The following is a 16,471-nucleotide window of genomic DNA, read 5'->3' as shown; positions in this document are numbered from 1 at the left end:
TCCTTCCCAACAGTCAAGCCATGATTGAGACTGGAATTAAAACAACTTTATCCTTAGCATGTACTGCTTGTAGTGGAGTCTTTAGGGATGGAGAAAACAGGGCCACTTTTACAAGAAAGGGAAAGAAGTGATGGTGACCTCCAAATTATCATCATTTGGGTCCAGGAAGACACATAAAGCACATTTTAAAGGATGTGAATAATGATGTAAATTAGTTATTTTAATGTCTTCCAAGTGTACTTCATTTTGAATGATATCCTCTGATAGTGTACACATGGTAAGGTATAATTGAAAAAACATGCAGCTGAATGGTTGAATGCAAAGTATAAATATACAGCTGCTAGTGGGTCAGAAGTCAAACTAGTAAAGCATATGCCCAATTCCCTTAGGGATCTCATTAGTGCATGATTGAATATACATGTAGAGGCTAAATGAATATCAGTGTTTGGGTCTGCAGTGGATGAGACAATGACTAATCAATTGTAATTAGGGTTAGATGCTGTTATTGACCCACATGTCTAGAATTAAATGCCCCACTTGGAGATTTCCAAGGGGTTGGAAAATATATATGGGTTTGTTTGTGATAGGATGAGTGTTTGAAAAAAATATTCTGAGCATAATTACAACATTTTTTAAATGGAATGTCACTGGAGTCATTGCAAGCCAAGGCACTGAAGAATTCACCATTAGTCCTAAGTCCAGGAAAAAAGTCTGTTGGATATTGTGGGGTTGGGTGTAGCATCTGAACTTAGATACAATCATATTTAGGCCCATGTTGGGCTCCTCCCTAAAATAGCAGCCACTCACTTTCTCTCCTCCACCCTTAGTGCTGCATTTTAATCATAACACACACTGAAATAATTATGGTTTAAAAAAGGAAAGCTGTACATCCAGCACTATTGATCAATCAGAGAAATTTTTAAACATTTGCAAAGGAATTTGGTTTTCATTTCTGTCTGGAATCCTCCTTACTCCTCCCTCTCAGCTGTAGGAGAGGAGCAGCAAAAGCCCCCAAATCTCAAACAACCCTTGGGATTCTTAGGAGTCAATGGACAAACTCATGGTCACATTATCTCCCCTCATCCTGGGAAATTAAGGAATTCTGATGGGCTGAGATATCCCTGCAGTGCCATGGCCTGGGCAGGCAGTGGGATTTTGCCATGCTTTGATGGAGTTCCTGCATTTGGTGGTAGTACAAATGTTTTATGTTTGAGGAATAACCTCCCCCCTCTTTTTCCAACTTGTTTTTCTTGCAGTGCTCACAGTATATATACATACTTGAACAGTCACCTGGATCTGATTAAGAAATCTTTGCCTGTGGGTTTCCTCACTGTTGATTTACATGTTTGGCCAGATTTCCATGGTAACAGATCTCCCTTAGCAGATCTGACACTAAAGGGCATGGTAAGAAACAGCCTGTCTTTGCAAAAAGGTCAATACAGGGTAAAAAGGAAAAAAAAAGAAAAAGAAAAAAAAGCAGTTTGGAAGAAGCTTTTCTTCAATTTTGAGTGTACTCCTCCTTAGCTATTTACACTATCCCAAAGGATTTGGGTTTCTTGCTGCATTGCTGATGTTTCAGTAGAAAACCAGAGATCATTGTACTTGAGATATCACTACAGCCACACTGATTTTCTAAAATCTTGAGGAATGCTGTATGTGTCCAGGTTCCTTTCCTAGGAATCACATTTCACAGCTCTTGCTGTTGTCTCACCTTTGTACCAAATCTTACAATTTGTTGTAATGAATTTCAAGAGAAATTTGGGCAAACCTGTCTGGGAAAGGAATGAAATATTCTGAGGATAGGTGATTGATTTAAACAGCTTTTCAGCCTATCTTTCAGAGTTTGGGTGTTCCTCTTCCTTGAATTTACAGTGGTAGATCGGCTCACTCACAAGCCAGGGCTGTGCAGAACTGTAACAGAAGGGTATCATAAGAGTATCATTTGGTGATATCAAAATACCTGGTGATTAATGCAAAAATCTCCTTCAAAATGGCAAATTGTCCTTGAAGTGAGCCTCTCAAGCTACTCAGCAGCACCAAAATCTGTTGTATTTAAGGCTGAGATAGGAAAGGCATAAGCACTGCTGTGTGTTTTAAGCCACAAATGAAGGAAACATTAAAAAAAAAAAAGGGCCTATATATTTTTGGATCCTAATAATAATGTAATTATTTTATGAAAGAATTACATGCTGCAGCAAAATCACAGTTTCTTGGGTATGATGGTTGTGTGCAAATACTGGTAATAGCAACCCATTTTTTCTGTCACAATTCTGTCTGCATTCAGGTCTTGCCTGATATTAGTCCAGAGTAACCACAGTGCAGTATTGATTTATGTCAGAGTAAAGGAGGTTAAGATACAGTATTTAATTATTAATTGTGTTTCAGTGTTAGGGTGCTTGGGAGGGAGGGGGAGAAATGCTTTTAAAAAGTTATTTTTATGTAATAGCATTTTCATATTATTACATTAAATACATTCACGAGCAATATCTGAGTCATAACATAAAACTGTCAGAGTTAATCTATCTCTAATCCCATACAATATGCTGTTTGTTCTTTATTTCTGCACAAGGGCACAGATAATTTATGTGGTTCTTCCCCAGATCAGGAATAACATGTTTAACATAACATTATGTGTACAGCTCACAGGAGTAAGGCTTGGAATTAGCACTTAAAACTTGTTACAACAAGAAGTCATAGAGAATAATAGAGTTTTACTTTGGCTGGAGTTTTACATCTTCTTTTTGATCTTTGCACAGGTTGTTGGACTGACATTGTCTCGGGGGCTGGATGAACTTGCCCTTATCTACCTGGCCACAATCCAAGCCATTGCTGTAAGACATTTTTAGTGCATAAAATAAGGAATGAATTGTCTCGTGTTCTGTGCAGAATGATCATTCCCTTCTGCTAACCAGATTTCTAATAATACATGAATTCACTTAATGGGCTTCTTAAAGGAGCAAGATACTGTTCACCCACATTGGTGACCACTCCCAGCTGGAGAATAATCACCAGACTGTGGGGGAAGATGTTCTCCTAAAAAATCTTGTCCTGATGGCAATTCTGTAAGTGGAGCCTTTGCCTCTGGTGCAGATGTGAGGGAGGAGGCTGACAGCACAAGGAGCAGTGTTAACATCCCAGCTGTCCAGAGAGAGGCTGAGAGAGGGGGAGAAGAGCTCTGGCAATTGTACAAAGGGCTCTGTGCTGCCCTGAAAACTGCCTCAGCTTCAGATTGTTCCCATATCCATGGATTTGCCCTCCCTGGCTGCTGGGGGAGGCAGAGCTCTGTGCCTGAGCAGGGCTGTGCTCCAGTCCCAGCCTTGTCCCAGTCCCTGCTGGGCAAGCAGGCAGGGCAGGGAGGTTGGGAAATGTCCCTGCACAGGCAGGGATGGGGAATTTTATCACAATACTTTTCTTTCTGCCCTGATTTTGTCTTGAACCCAGGATTTCCAGTTCACGAGAAGTTCTGTTTTGAGGTGAAGCCCTGGCTCACAGAAGGGGTTTGGGAAGCCTGGCTCAGGGTGTTTCCAGTGGGACATGCTGTCCCCAGCCCTCTGGTGACTGAAATCCACATTCCTTTAACATCCTTTCCGTTAACAATATTTTTATTTTTATTTTTTTGAAGTTTGTTGAACTTGAGGTGTTTTTACAAAACGTGAACAGTCTGATGAATTGGAGAGTTTTCCTGACAAAACTCTGTTCAGCTGGAAAACTTCCAAAGTCCTCTCCTGGTTAAACAACAACTTTTCTAGGCTGGGTCAGCCATCTGGGATGGAGAGGGTGGGTGGCTGCTGTAAATTTACTGGGAATTGTTCATTTTATGTGTTAACCTTCCCTCTTCAGCAAATAAGGAGAACTTAACCCCAGCCTGGGATTTATTGTTGTGAGTTTGGAGCCTTTTGCAGATGAATGTAGCTGGGTTATACCTGATGCTTCAGTATAATCCCACCATTGAAAGAAAAATGTGGAGGAGAGGCTAAACAATGCCAGGGACTGATCCTGCCCCTGAAAGGAACTTCCCAGTCTGGAACAGGTGCCCTGTGATTATCTCATGCTAACGAAGTGGAAACCTTCTCTGCTGGAAATCCTGGGAAAGTCACCTATTATCTCATTATATGATACAGCTCAAACTTTATTGTAAAACACAAACACTGTCTTGAGCAGTAAATTCAGCAGCTGCATATTTTTTGGAGAGCTGATTGGGCTGATTTAATAAGAAAAGGCCATATTGTAGTTTTCTTTTCACTATAAGTTAAGGGAAATTATTTTTTCCCCAAAGCATTATTGAAACAGTAACTGAAAGGTAGACAGAGAACACTGGTTTTGACTTGATATATTTGCTAATTGCTAATGGGATCCCTAGGAAATTAAATTTTCACTCCCAAATTTAACTTCACTTTTATTGAAGGAAACAGTGGTAGTAATCCTGTACCATTAGCTGTCTTCAATGGGTGCAAGATAAACTTTAAACCTATGTAAAAATCTTGTACAAAGTGTAGGCCTGCCCACAGAATGTTAATCTCTAGTTTTCTTTTCAGCAGGAGATGCTTTTTCCTTTTTATATAAAATTTGCATTTGAAGCCCCTCAATTTGCATTTTCTCCAACCCAGGATTAAATTAGTTCCCCCCCACCCACAGTGAAATAAGTCTGGCTTTAATTTAAATTGCTGTGTGAATACAATTTTCCAGGCAGGTAAACACAAAATAATTTTCACAGCATGTTCTTTCTCAGGGTCTTTGACGTGTGTATGTTGTGTGAGAAGTTGTTAATAAATTTGAATTTCAGAAGCAGTGAAAGAGAATCTCCTTTTAACTATTCACTGCAAAATGCAATGCAACAGTTGGCCAGATGAGAACATGATCAGAGATGTAATTGTGGCTGTGCACCCCATTCTGAGCAGGCAGATCCTTTTGGAGCACTTTATTTTTCCATAATTAAAATGGTGGAAATCAGCCCTGTGTGTCAATAGGGAAGCCATGGATTTAATCAGCTGGGGCTGCTCAGGTTCTTCTGAACTGCTTGTCTAAAAATCAAAATGCATTTGAAGGTCTGTCAGAGTAGTGCTGGGCATTCCCTGTGGATGTCTCCAGCCTGGTGGAACCCTGCAAGTTCAATTTGCAGTAGCTTTATTTGAAGAGGGGTTTGTTGCAGCTGCAGCCCTCTTTATGAACTGCAGCATGTCCTAAAGAAAACTTAAATAACAGTTTATGAAAACTCTGACCAGATTGTGTTTTGTGGGGGATCAGCCTACCAAGAGTCAGCCTGGGCAACATTTTGGCTTGAGTTTGACATTTTGTCAAGTCTGAGCTTCAAACTTATCTTCCAAGGTGTTATAAAGAGCTGGGAATTATTTTTGGTCAAATAGTTTGTCAAAGAAATGGAAAATATTCTTGCAAGAGAGAAATGAGGAGAAGGTTGACTTCAGTGAGGAGGGAAGCAAAGCAAACAAAAATAAAAAGGATTTTTTTTTAATGGCAAAGCATTTGCTTCTGCCATTCTGAGTTTCTCAGAATGGAGACTGTAAATGAAAAGTTTAAAATATGCCTGCATTCGAGATGTTTCAATTAATTCAGCCATGAAGTGGAACATTTTATTTTGCACAGGGCAAAGGCCAAGAGAAATAGTTAAGCCAATACAAAATACTTCAGGTTTTCCTTTTTGCTGAAAAGACAGAAAATAGTTTTTTATTTGCTGTTCTCTTTTTGTTCCCTTTTTTTTTTTTTTTTTTGTTTGGTTTATTTTGCTATTTGGCTTCAGAATTAAAACCCCTTTACTGAGCTGGATTTTCAGCTGCTGCTGTACAAAGTCAAGAGAAGGTTTTGGCAGGGACATCTTTGCCATGCAGGTGTAGTTCTGTTCCTGTGGCTTCTCTCCTGTGCTCATCTGGTTCTGGTTTTTTTCCCCTTTTTGAAGCTGGGAACAAGACATATTTTGGAGACAATGCAGGCTGCAGGACATGACATCACCACCCTGTTCCTGTGTGGTGGGCTGAGCAAGAACCCTCTCTTTGTGCAGATGCATGCTGACATTACTGGTAAGCTTGGAAAGGAGTGTAAAGATTTTTTTTTTTTTTAAGTGTCTAACTACTTTGTGTTTGGAAAAAATAAAGACTTTATATAGAGCTGTATTTTTGCTGCATGGCCAAAAAATTGTGCAGTGGAATGTTCCTTCTACTGGCTCCATCCTCTTTGACTTGTGACACTGCTGAGCATTTTATCCATTGTATAGAACAATTCTTTCCTGAATTGCTTCCATGCCTGTGTCACTGATGTGGTTTAGGGGACAACATCTGGATCCTTGCTCCTGCAAGGTGTTGCACTTGGTTTTGTAGAATTCCTGGTGGGTGGAAAGCCCTGGGTATGTGTTTTACTACAAGAGAAGCTCTCTGGCCTCTATGGTATTTTTGGTCTCCTTTCAGCCTGTGTGTGTTGGACATCTCTACACACCTGCTAGTCAATTGAATGTATTTCAAAAAAAGTGGAAAAAATAACAAAATTTAGTGTAAAGGACTTCAGAGAAACATTGAGTGATGTGTGTTTTGGGTTTATTTCAAATTAAGATCAGTGAAGTTGTCATAAATAAAATTGAAGGCACAAATTTGGGGTGTTTGGTCTGGAGATCTGACTTGCCCTAACATCAAACATCAAACATTTTATAACCCTTATGGACAAACAAAAAAGCATAATGCCTGTTGACCTTAAAATTCACTAATTATATTGTAGTCAAAGTGATGCTTTGTGAAAAATCATGTAAAGTCCATGCCTTCCCTTCAAACTCACATATTTTAGGTGATTTTCAGCTACATGTAGAATTGGGCTGCTGGGCCCTGATGTGCAAAAGAAAAGTTCTGTGAAAAGGTATTCTGATTAAAATGTAATCACAAGTTCTTTGACTGTAACTAATGGCCAAGTACAATTCAGTACAAAAAGGCCTTTTTGCAGTCTGGAGTTCTCCCCCATTTGTAAAATCAGTGACTGACAAGGGATGTCAGAGTTCATCTGACTGAAATGCTCTTGGTTATGTTGAACTCATTAGAGCCTATCAGATAAAATAACTAACATTCCAGGATCAATCCCCCATTCTTTCCTGAAAAGAAAAAAATCTGAATATATTATTGTTACCAACAAATGCCCATGACTCAGCCATGCAGACATCCAATAGATAATTCCACAGGCCACTTAAAAAGTATCTTGATCTTTTTTGTTTGCCTGGTAAGAATTCCTATTCATTCTGAGGATGGGGGAAATGGGCAGTAAATTTTAGAGCAGGCTGAAAATTGCTCCCTGACGCCTGGCAAAGAGCCACAGAGCTCTGAGCTTCAGCTTTAGATTTGCTGTTCCAAGCTGCCCCAAGTCCTGAGCTGGAGCAATGCTCAGGTGACAGCTTTGCATCAAATAACTGAGTGACTTCTGCAAGGTGGATTTGCTGTGTGTCAGTAATTGCTTTTTAAATTAATAATTTTATTTCTCATTTTGCAAAATGTGCATTTTGCCTTTTTCCTCTGTGGAAGTTGCTCTGATTTTAGGACTTCACCCAAATTTCAACTCCTTACAGCTGGCTCTCAAGAGCAGCATTTTTTGGGGCATAATAACATGGGGACTGTTGTGAGCAGGAGTCCTGCTCCCTCCCCGTGTTTGCATCATCATTCATTGAATGGCATTATCTCAGTCCTGAAATGCAGACACATGCCAAATACTGCAGGATTATTGAATTTTTCAGCTTAGTGAGCATAAGAATCTGAAGTGCAGCTAGAAAAGTATTTAGATTTGTAATCTTGGTTTAGATTTTTTTCTGGGGAATTAAGAAAGCAGGCTAATTTTTGTTTGGTTTTTTTTAGCCTTTTCAGGTCTCAGAAAACTCTGCATAAAGCAAGGGGAAGTATGTTCTTGATAGTACCCACGGGTGGTGAAGCACTAATATGTAATTCTACTTTAGAATATATATTGTTTACTTGTTTTTGCAGTGTTTTAATTTTGTTTTCAAATATCCTGCATAATTTGGAAGACAAGATTTCTCTTATAATTTCATACATAGCTTGAGAAAATTTACTACTCATCTTTTCATATCTTCCAGCAAAACCAGACTGGCTTTGTTTGCTGTATGTTCAAAACCAAACACAAACAATCTTTTTTTTGTTCATTGCAAAAGAAACAAAAAGGAGACTGCCTTGTTTTCCCCTCCAGGTCAACTTTTAATAGGCACGTGGGTTTGGAGGGTGTGGGTAACAGCTTTACACCAAGCCCTTTGAGTGAGATAAGTAGCCAGTGTCAAAGATCTGGGGAGTTGTTTTCTGTGTGCTTTATGTTCTGCATTAATATTTTACTAAAATTATTTTATTTAAATGCTGCACTTTTCTTGAAGCCTGGAACCACAGAGCAGAGACATTTGCATTAACCTACAGCAGGATGTAGCTGTGAATGGGGTTTTTAATAATAATGGTTTTCAAGCCCTTTTTGATTTTTTTTTTGTTTGTCTTTTTGGGTTTTAATTATTTGTGGAGCTGCTGGTGCTGCTGTGTTCCCTAATAGGCTCTTCCCTCTGCAGGTAAGCCTGTTGTGCTGTCCAAAGAAGTGGAATCTGTTTTGGTGGGTGCTGCTATTCTTGGAGCTTGTGCTTCTGGGGATTTTGCATCTATCCAGGTATGCAGCACCTGATTTTGTGTCATTTTTTTGTTCAGTTTTAATGTGTTTTACACCATGACTTCTGGCACCATGCACACACTTTAACCCAAGTGGAAAAGTTTGTCCTTTCTGCACAGCCAGACAAGATCCAGCAACACTTTCTCTGCACCCTCTGTTTAACTCCAGATATTATTTAGGTGTGTTGAGGATTCATTTGTCTTTAGACTGTGGGGACATGCATAGAAGCTCCTGTGTATGAAGTTAGCCCATGTAATTTTACAGACAAAACAGGGAATTTGGCAAGGCTCTGATCCTGCAGGAAGGTCACACTTTCATCTCAGTTGCATTTGTCCTACTTTCCTTCCTTCATATTGAGGAATGTTAAACATAAGAAGCAACACAGCATTATTTAAGCAGTAAAAAATAAAACATCTTAGCTCTTGTCTTGCCCCAGTGAATGCAGAGTTAATAATGAGGATGGAATTTCGTGTTCATTCATGTTATTTCAGTCTATTAACAGCTGAAAAAGTAGCAGTGAGGCTTTTATTTTTAGTGAATCAAAGCATGGCTTAGCTGCATTTCTACAAACAGCAGTGGCATCAGAAACCCAAAGATTTGGCTGCCCCAAATCATGTCTTGTTTTCCCACCTGGCAATCCCCTAAGCCATGTCTCCTCCTCAGGCTGCACAAGGACACTGAACAGCACAATGCAGTTGGACAAAGGGATTTATCAGGATGGTCCCTGATACATCTGTTGCATTTTTCTTCATAACATCAGGCACAGATATGTGTAGATGAAATTTTGCACAAAAGCTTCTCTGGAGATACTTTGTGAATAGGGAGGTCAGCTCCTCGACCTGGTTAAATTGGTGCAGTTCCACTGGAATCAATAAACAGCTCAACAGAAGCTGAGGAGCTGGGCTGTGCTTGGCACTTCTCCAAATGGGAATATTCTACTGTGCTGTGTAGGTTAGCAGGAAGAGCAGTTTCCTTTCATAAGAATGTTTCCATTAAAATGAATCTCATTGCAGCAAATGCAGAGTGCAACTTCTATATCTGTGTATAATAATGCTGGTGCTTGTAAGGAGTTCTTATTTTGATAAATGTAATTTCAGTAGCAACTCCTGGTGACATGACTTCATATTTAATTCTTATTCTTCTGTTAATCTTCTGCCTTTAAGCACATATTTCATTTCATGTTTTCCACTACTGCACCATAACTGAACATCTCAAAACAGATTTTATTAAGTCTGTTTCTATCAGCATTGAAAAAATGCAATGTTATGAAGTTTTCTGTGTTGTGTTTTATACAATTTTTGTGTATCTACTTACTTTTCATTTTTAACCCTGTCCTTATATATGAAAATATTTCAGAAGAATATCCAGCAATGTCAGAACAGATAGATTATTTCTAGAAGAATTTAGCTACATGGGATGACAAAGGAGAAACTGAACACATTTATTTTAGAGTCAGGGAAGTGTAAATGTGTATCTACCATTGCAGGTCAACAACTTCCCTGACATTTATTTTTGTAACACATCTTCCAAAACAACCCTTTCTTTAGAGGTGCTGCTGGAAACATTCAGCATCTTTGTAGACTTTGCAAATACAGGTTATTACCTCTCCTCTAATAGATGGTTTGTGTTTAATTACTGTGCTTTCCAAAGCTCTTTGTTTGCTTTGTAATAGTAAAGGAAAGAACTGTGGGTTTTTTACAATAACCTCTCTCCTTATGTCTACGTTTTTTTGAAGGGGATTTTTTACTCTATTTTTCCCAGTCACTGGTCATATTTCTCAGAACGATTTTTGGACATTTCCACTCAATGTCAGGATCAAAATGTTTAAAAGCTCCCTGGTTTTTATGGGTTGGCTGTTGTCCACTTTCTAGAACTTAAGCAGTTTTAGGACAGCTTGGAAGTAGCACTCAAATCTGGATCCCTCCAAATCACTTCTGCTAATCTTAGTCCAGTTTTACCATGCTCTGCTGACAAGAGCTCTGGCTGCTGCCCACCAGGGATGCTGAATTTGATGGAATGTGCAACCTGTAGGTATTTGGGGCATGGGGCAGCCAGGTCAGAGCAGCTGCCTCACTCAGAATCTGGACACAAAGGCAAGATCCTCAAAATCTCCCAGGACATCTTTTTCAGCAGAGGAAAGACAAGCTGGGTCACCTAGGGAGGAGCCAGCTCTGGGGTAAGCTTATGGAGTAGTCAGAGTTAGGCTTTATTTAACTGGACAGGGTAAGAAATGTGTTGGAATTAGGAGGTATTTCTTGGGGAGGGTCTGTGCCTGTGGTGGTTGCTGCACTCTCATCCTCCTGCACAGTCCTGGTGCCTGGTCCTGTGGTGCCCCATCTCTGGGGTTTGCAGGTGGGGAACAGGTTCAGAGGATGTTTTTCCCAAGGACAGGCAGCCACTCACCACCTGTGGCTGTTGATGCACCCACTCACATGGGACAGCAGGAGCCTCACCCTGACCTGTCCTGGGCAGTGGGTCATGGTGGCTGAATTCTTTTAAAAATACTCATATCTGTTCTGGCATTACTGGATATTCTTCTTCTTTATCTTTGGTATCCCTAAATAAGTTTATTCTCAGAGAGAAACAAGCAGCAGTATGCCTCCTGTCTCTTCTCCCTTCCCACACTGCAGCTCTTTGAACAATTCAGCATTTTGTTCTCATTCTTAATTTCCAAGTATTTTTCTTCATATTTCGAGAGATTTGTACAGTTTTTCATGCTTTCTACTGACCACATCTGTATTAGCAAAAATTAGCAAAATTCCCAATATACTGAGCCTTTGCAGAGAAGCCTTGGAAATGAAGGTTAATGCAAAAGCTGTGACAAAACAGGTTAATTTGCAAGCTCCTAGTGTGGATTGAAAAGCTCAAGCCCCTTAAAGCTGCAATTTCATCTTTAGGTAATTCTATCAAGGGAAGATTTATAACCTCCATCTCTCAGGCCTGGTCACCATATGTTGTTGCTTCAAAGAATGTTGACTTCCCTATTTTCCTCTTCATTTACTCTCCCTGCATTTTTCTCCTCTGTGGTAAAACAATTGGTCTATCCAAAAAGAAAAAAAAAAAAACACACAGTGTGGTGAGTTCTTCCCCATTTCATCTCTTGGTTATTTAGTCTCTAGAAACTCCGGAAAGGGGAGAAAATCCTCTGAGTTTCTCCTTGGTTTATCTTTTAATTTGCCCCTACGAATGCTGCACACTTTTTCTCTGAGTGGTTTTGTGGGAGCTCTAAGGCAGCCTGGCTGGACCCCAGCAGACAGTGCTGTGTGAAACAGCATGGCATAAAGATTTTTCAAATATAGACTGTATTTTTGGGGTTAGGATTTTTGAAATACATGCTGTATTGAATGAAATAACCTTAACATTGCTGGCTTAGATGGGTCAATTTATTGGTTCTAGCCATTCCTTTCATGCTGAGCAGCAGGATCCTGCTTTTCTTTGGGATTGTTTCTACAGTAAAAATATCGTTTCCGGTTTAGCCAGCCAGCAATTCCTTCTCAGTAAAAATGTTCAATAAATAAATGTCAAAGTTTCCAGTATATCCTCGTTACTCTGCCTCACTCCTACCTAATTGAAAATGGGAAGAAGGTGCTGTTTGATTTGGCAGTCATCCAGCTAATTTTTTTTTTTTTTTGGATAGCCCACTCTTTGGGACAAAGCTGTACACCAGGGAACAGGATTATTGCCTTATAAAACCCTGCAGCCCACTGACTATTCCTTAATTGCATATTAAAGCAATTAATAAAATTACCTGTATGGAACCAGATTACCAGATTTATTTTGGATATGCTGCATTCACGTGGGTCATTGTTACTGGCCAGCATAGGAGAGAAGAAACTCTGATTTTCTAGAATGCATTTTGTTGGTAACTCTCTGTAATCAGCTTTCTAAACATTTTTGGTATGAAACATTGAACTAGAATTTAGAATCTACATGACTACAAGATTTTTCAGGATCAAATTGACTTTTATAGGAGGTTTAGTCTTTTCTTTGTTGGTTTTGGTTGTTAAGCAAGTTGATGGTATATCCTGCAAGAAGATAGAGAAAAGATTTTTCATTTTTTCTACGAAGCAGGTCTTAGGTGTGTAAAAATGAGCTGGACTCTATAGGAAGAGGTGTTAGGTAATTATCTCACGTGGGTTAGCAGAGTTATTTAGCAGCAGTAGCAGGTGAGCAGGTGAAGGAGCCCCTGGGTGCAGCCCTGCAGCAGCCCCAGGAGCTGTGGGATCCTGGTCCCCTGGCTCAGAGTCTGTCAACTGTATTGCAGGGGGGAGTTGAAGTTAAGGTGGTGCAGGGAAATAATTAATTCACTCACAACTCTGTACTAATGGAGCCTGGAAGAGTTCTGTTCATGCACAGCTGGGTTTTGCTTCATTTAATGGACATCTCTCAGTTATCTCAGGATGATGTTGGGTAGTGGAACACAGAGGGAAAAATCAAATAACAAACCCCACAGACAGCACAAGTTTTATAAAGATCAGCCAGGAAGAACATAGGATACATGGAGTGTTTGTCTTGTAACAATTAAAGTGTTACAGACAGTCATGAATGTAAAGAAGTTCCTGAGTACAATTAGTCCACAACCTTGGTAATGGACCAACTGGCAATGGGGAAGAGACAACTTTTTCATATGAACACCCATAAATAGTGCTGGGATGTATTCAACTTTTGTGCTGATGGAATTGGACTGGGTTAGGCCATTTCAATTTCTGGATCAGGCTGTTCCTGGTGTAATTTTGTTCCACTTATTTCAGTGGACATGCTGCAGCTGATGATCTGATCCTCTGTTCCTCTTCCAAAGCATCACCTGTCAGGCCATGGGTTGAAATTCCTGTAAGTGTCCTGTGATTTCCATATTTTCAAAAGAAAGGACTGAGTGGAAGATCAGGGAAGGGATAAGTTTTTCCTTAGAAATGGTAATAACTTGGGAAATCAAAAGAGGAAATAAAATGACTTCTCCCTGTTGAGTTCAGGAATGCTGCCTTCCCTCATCTCATTAAAAATTTAAAGCACTCTTGTTTTTGAGCAGGGTGAATTAGTAATTAAGTGCTATAATCAACTTGTGTAAACATAATATTGAAGGAGAACAGCAAATTAATCATTTCGTTGGCTTGCCTTACCTAATTAATGCACCTTTTAGCAAAGGCCTTCCTGCCATGTTGGTTTTTTTCTCCCATTCCCTCAATCAGAGGATTTTGGAAAGGCAGAGGAAGGAGATGGTTTTTCTTAAGCACCATGATGTATACAAGGAGTGTGTTAAGGTGCTGTGACCTTGCCTCCCTTTCCTTCAAGAACTCCAAATGTGGGCATGTAGAGTTTGAGCTCAAGGTTTGGTGGAGACCATCCTTGGGCAAAAAAGAAAAAGCTGTTGCTCTCCTAGGCATTGTTTGGTGTGGCCTCTTCTTAGAGACTTTGAGAACCAAACTATTTCATGTAAGACATTCAATGGCTTTGAATATTTACATCTAACCAAGCCTGGACTCAGGTCAGCAACTTGGCAGTAGAACTCCATCCCTTCACCTCTTCCCTTGGTGTTTTGACACTGAAATATTGTTTTCCCTAGTTAATAGTGGTTTTTTTTTTCCCTTGTGTAATAAAGTTAGATTCAATATGGCATGCATGAAACCACCAAGATACTGGCAATGCCTCTGGCTTTTGTATAGAGTCAGCTGCCTCCTTACCAGAAATCTTGAGAGAAATATAGATGAGAGAGAGAAATGAAAAGGCAGTGATTTGATGGCCACTGTCCAGTTCCTTGTGGCCTAGTGTTTATGGTACAAAGAGTGCCTTTTTAGTTAGCATATTTTGGCCTTACTGTCAGAAGTCTTTGCAGTGAGGGTAAAAAGCAGATGAATCACTACTACTTTTTTGCCCTAAGGATGATCCTTCTGTATTAAAGCTGAGAAATATAAATGCTGGTTTGTCTCTGCCAAGCACAGAATGAGCTTTCAATCAGTTTGAGAGTGTGACTTCTTTTCACTTTCTAAGCCACAATAAATATATAGAAACCTTTCTACTTTCTTTCAGCTGACTCCAGTGGACAGCAGTTCCATGTGGCTGGAGTTCCTCTCTTGGTGGGAGTGAAATCACACACACAAACCCCACCATGGAGGGATGACACAGCTGAGATGTGGCTGTAGCTGCTCGCACGATGCTTTCACAAAAGTGCTTAGAAAAGTCCCCTCTGCCTTGTTGCTGTTTACTGACATGTGATACTGGTTGACATCTGTTGCCCTTCTCATTTGAGGTCTGTTTGCTTTACTAACTTTAACATTTCCACATTGCTGTGCTGCTGAAGTGCAGATATACAAATCTCCTTGCAGTCCCCAAGGTCCTTTTATGAGAAGCAGAGCTGCCATCATTTGATATCATCCTGCTGGCTGCCTTTTATACTGGAGTGGAGAGAAATAATTCTATTGCTGTGAAATGTTCTTGGGGGAGTGCAATGTCTAGTGCTATATGTTGTCATACATTTGATGTATTATCAGATCAGTACATGCTGTGCAGCAGTGTTTAGTTCATTGTCACAGCAGTTGATATGTGGTTGGTTTATATCACTTGAAATTATTACAGGTAAAAACTTGTCTAAGTAAATGTCAGAGTTTGTCATAGCAGGTCATATAGCTGCTGCAGTGACAGATGATCTTAGTCCACAATCCTAATGCAGCATTCCCTGTTAATGTAAATCAGTGTTGCTCCAGGATTTCAGAGGAGTGACACCAGTTTACTCCAGTGCCCCAGTCCAGTCAAGCACTGGGGTGCATCATCTGTCTTTAAGGCAGGCAAGAAGCTCAGCTGGAGACAGGCAGGACTGCCCACGTGCTGAAGTGCTTCACTGGATCAGAGCCCAAACAGAAATCTGACACAGTTCACTGAGAGATGACACATCTTGAGATGATAAAGGTGATTAGAGCTCTTGCAGTTGGTTTGTGTTATTGCTCCTTCAGGAACCAGTTGTGGATGCCACAGGTAATGGGATACCAAGGCTGTGTCTTTTGTTAAGTGCTGTCCTTTTTGTGGAAGCTCAGCGTGCTGCATTTGAAATGTCATGCAGTACACAAATGTTCAGATTTGGAATTTCTCAGTAACTCTTTAATGACAGGGCAAGGCAGCTGCAGTGAGTCTGTGTGATAAATCAGTTCTAACAGAACTGCCCATTTACAGTAGCTGAGTGTTTGGCACAGCTCTTCTAATACTGGAGGCAGCAACCTCAGCAATCCAGTACTTAGGATGTGGCCTTGTTGTTGCTCTGAAAGCAGAAATGAACATGAAATACCTCACTAATGAAATAGAACATACCCTTTCATTTGGGCATTGGTGGAAGGAGATGGGGCACCATGTGTTGGGATATCCATGTAACTTCCCTGTTTATTAATTCTGGCTGAGACTGGTGATAAAGATTTTATTACATATTTTTCACAAGGATGAAAATATTACATATTTTTACAAGGATGGACTGAAAAGGTAATGAAGATCTCTTGGAGAGAAACATTACAAAAGGAATCTATTTTATCTGTTTTTATGCTGAAAGTGTAGCTGGCTTTGCCCAGTGGCACAGCTCCACTGACTTCTCCTGAGTTCTGCATCCTTCACACCCTGAATTACTGTGTTAGAAACAACCACCTGTATGTGAATATAACCTCTTCTGTCTATAGGATTAACACTTACATTGTCATGTCTTTCAGCTTTTTTAAGACTCACATCAGCTGATGCTGGCAAAGAATAAGATGTAATGTTTTGTTAATCTGCACAAGTTGAGACTCTTATTAAACCAATGGTGTTTTTCTCATCTGTCAGGAAGCCCAGGACCTGGCAAGAGGAGAAAGAATGCTGCCTG

General features: G+C 40.0%; 1 protein-coding gene across 6 annotated transcripts in view; it reads left to right on the top strand.

Annotated features, from left to right (window-relative positions):
• FGGY (FGGY carbohydrate kinase domain containing) overlaps positions 1 to 16,471 on the top strand; it is a 127,656-nt gene that overhangs the window by 90,965 nt on the left and 20,220 nt on the right. For all 6 annotated transcript variants that reach the window (XR_013775268.1, XR_013775269.1, XM_079313723.1 and 3 more), the window contains 4 exons: positions 1,257 to 1,404; positions 2,757 to 2,831; positions 5,912 to 6,032; positions 8,543 to 8,637. Coding sequence is in view for 4 of the 6 variants with exons in the window: in XM_079313723.1 (XP_079169849.1) it covers positions 1,257 to 1,404; positions 2,757 to 2,831; positions 5,912 to 6,032; positions 8,543 to 8,637 (439 nt within the window). In the remaining 2 variants the exon portion in view is untranslated. The remainder of the gene's footprint in view (positions 1 to 1,256; positions 1,405 to 2,756; positions 2,832 to 5,911; positions 6,033 to 8,542; positions 8,638 to 16,471) is intronic.

The sequence above is a fragment of the Erithacus rubecula genome (genome assembly GCF_903797595.1).
Source record: "Erithacus rubecula genome assembly, chromosome: 10".
Lineage (NCBI taxonomy): Eukaryota > Metazoa > Chordata > Aves > Passeriformes > Muscicapidae > Erithacus > Erithacus rubecula.
Note: the sequence above shows the minus strand (reverse complement) of the source record. Positions and strands in the feature narration are given on the sequence as shown.